Below are 2348 nucleotides of genomic sequence, written 5' to 3' on the forward strand. Positions count from 1 at the left end.
TATTAATTAGATTGAAATATAATTTTAATTTTGTTAATTTAAGAAGTTTGTTATTTGAAAAAAAAATAACTTTCCTATTATGAATGTTAGAATCATATCCACCTTTAACCCACTTGGGATAATTTTATTCAGCCTATATCCTCTTTATATCCGACTTTATCTTGTATTGAGCAAGCACCAAACGCACGATGTAATAAATTTTATTCAAATTGCTAAACGCAGTTTTATTTTTTTTTCTTTCTCTGAAGGACACTTTGCCCCACAAATAAATATAAAAGTTGTAGAACATGTGAGCCCATTACTTTGTCCCATAGTGGCTTTCTTCTTTGTTTTGTCCATAATCCAAAGAAATAGTCTCCCTCCAGGGCGCAATATAAAGAAAGCCCAAGAAATCAAACCGGTCAAAGATAATGATCAACTTCCTTCGCCCGAATAATCCAGATTTGTGCAAGATTAAAAGATGCACACCGGATTTTGAACAAATCTAAATCTTTCAATGGTCGGATTCCATAAACAGTTCAAATTCGATACATTCTTTAATATCATTTATACTTCGGTGAACTTCCAACTATATATAGTTTGTTATGGTTATGGATGTCCAAGTTCTTATTGGACATAGTAGATTTATATACTGAGCAAAAGCCGATTTCATTAAAAAAAAAAAAAAAAGGGGAAAAAACAAAACCAACTGGAAATAAAAAGAATGCGAGAACTTCCTTTGGTTCTCAAAAGCATCAGCGTAAGAAACCATAAAAGTAACTTGTAAGGAGGCGTTTTTTCTCCAGCATCAAGGAAAGAAGCATCAAGGAAAGAATAAATCGTCATTTTTAATTAGGCTGCACAGCGAAATATATCTCTATAGGCGAATATTGTTTTTATGAGCAACGTACTTTCATCATTCTTTTGCTAATACAAGTCTTGCATCTCAGCTGCTCAAGGCAGCGATCGTCAAGGAGATCACGGTGATGCAGGTCTTCTCTCCACGTTTCGTGGAGCTGTGGGAAGAATGGGAACTCCGCGGTGCCGCCTTCCTCAGCCTCACTCTCCAAATCCTGCTCATTTGGATGGGCGGTCGCCGCAAATACGTCCACTCTGCCTGGTTGAGGGGGATCGTTTGGCTGGCCTACCTAATGGCCGATCCAGTTGCGATCTACACGCTCGGCATAATCACAAACAAGCTCAGGAAGGTAAGCAGCCAAGGTGTGGATGCGAACACCCAGCTGAATGCGTTCTGGTCGCCATTCCTCTTGTTGCATTTAGGAGGCCCCGACACCATCACAGCCTATGCCTTAGAAGACAATCAACTCTGGTTGAGGCAATTGTTTCACCTAGTCACCCAAGCAGGAGTAACGTTTTATATCTTTCTGATGGCGGTGACCAGCCCAAATTTATACATCCTCACCATGGTGATGATACTGGCCGGGCTCATCAAGTATGGCAAAAGGGTTTATGTGCTCTGGACCACCAGCAGTCAGCAGTTCAGGAACTCCATTCCTGACCCGCCTCCTAATTATAGCAAGATAATGGAGCTACAAGAACTGATGGAGGCTGAGGGCTACACCGTCACACCACTCGAAGTGATTGAGGTCTGTGAAGTGGAGAACAATGTGGATGGTCAACAAGGAGAATTGCTTGCGGCCAAATGCTTGATCAACATATTCCGACGCCTTTTCGCAGATCTCCCTTTGAGTTTTGATGATAGCCGCACAAGTCAGTTGGTGCTTGCAAATAAGGATGCCCTCTCCACCTTCAAGATCATTGAGATTGAATTGGGAATCGTGTACGATTTGCTCTACACGAAGGCCACGGCAATTTATACTAATTGGGGCTTCGCTCGTCGCATAGTCGGATTGTTTTTGACCTGTATCGTACTGGTACTCTTCATCCTGATTGTGGATCAGCAATCCTCAAGAGCTGATTATAATATGAGCTTAATACTGCTAGCAGTGGCCATATTCCTGGAGATTTATGCTTTGACTGATCTTCTTTTCTCCGATAGAACGGCTTGTTGGTTGATTAAGAAAAAGAATTCCGCCATCTTGCATCTCATCAATTGGTTGCAACCGATTGTCGGATCACATGGCTCAATTCAGCGTTTTGAGATTTGCTTTTAAAGAGAAGCACTATCCTTGCCATCGACTCCTCGAATTTCTGCATATTGACGAGATGGTCAAGAAGCCCCTTTACATACATCACGAGAAAGTGACCGATGATATAAAGAACTTTATCGTGTCATGTATCAGAGAAATGCAATCCCAGTCTACCGCCCCAGGGTCCCGGGTGGTCGACTTGTCAGCACGCGTTGAGCATTTGCAATGGACCATGGAGTTCGAGTTCGACCAAATTAT

The 2348-nt window shown here is 41.8% G+C and overlaps 1 protein-coding gene across 1 annotated transcript; it reads left to right on the forward strand.

Moving 5' to 3' along the window:
- The first annotated feature begins 965 nt into the window (after positions 1 to 965).
- On the forward strand, positions 966 to 2114 carry LOC120295008. Its single transcript, XM_039316222.1, has one exon. It carries the CDS (start codon positions 966 to 968, stop codon positions 2112 to 2114), a length of 1149 nt encoding a protein of 382 aa, XP_039172156.1.
- The last annotated feature ends 234 nt before the right edge of the window (positions 2115 to 2348 follow it).

Source organism: Eucalyptus grandis, chromosome 1 (genome assembly GCF_016545825.1).
Source record: "Eucalyptus grandis isolate ANBG69807.140 chromosome 1, ASM1654582v1, whole genome shotgun sequence".
Lineage (NCBI taxonomy): Eukaryota > Viridiplantae > Streptophyta > Magnoliopsida > Myrtales > Myrtaceae > Eucalyptus > Eucalyptus grandis.

Excerpts from the sequence above, each read along its gene's own strand:
- LOC120295008 (XM_039316222.1), top strand. The coding sequence starts at position 966 with ATGCAGGTCTTCTCTCCACGTTTCGTGGAGCTGTGGGAAGAATGGGAA.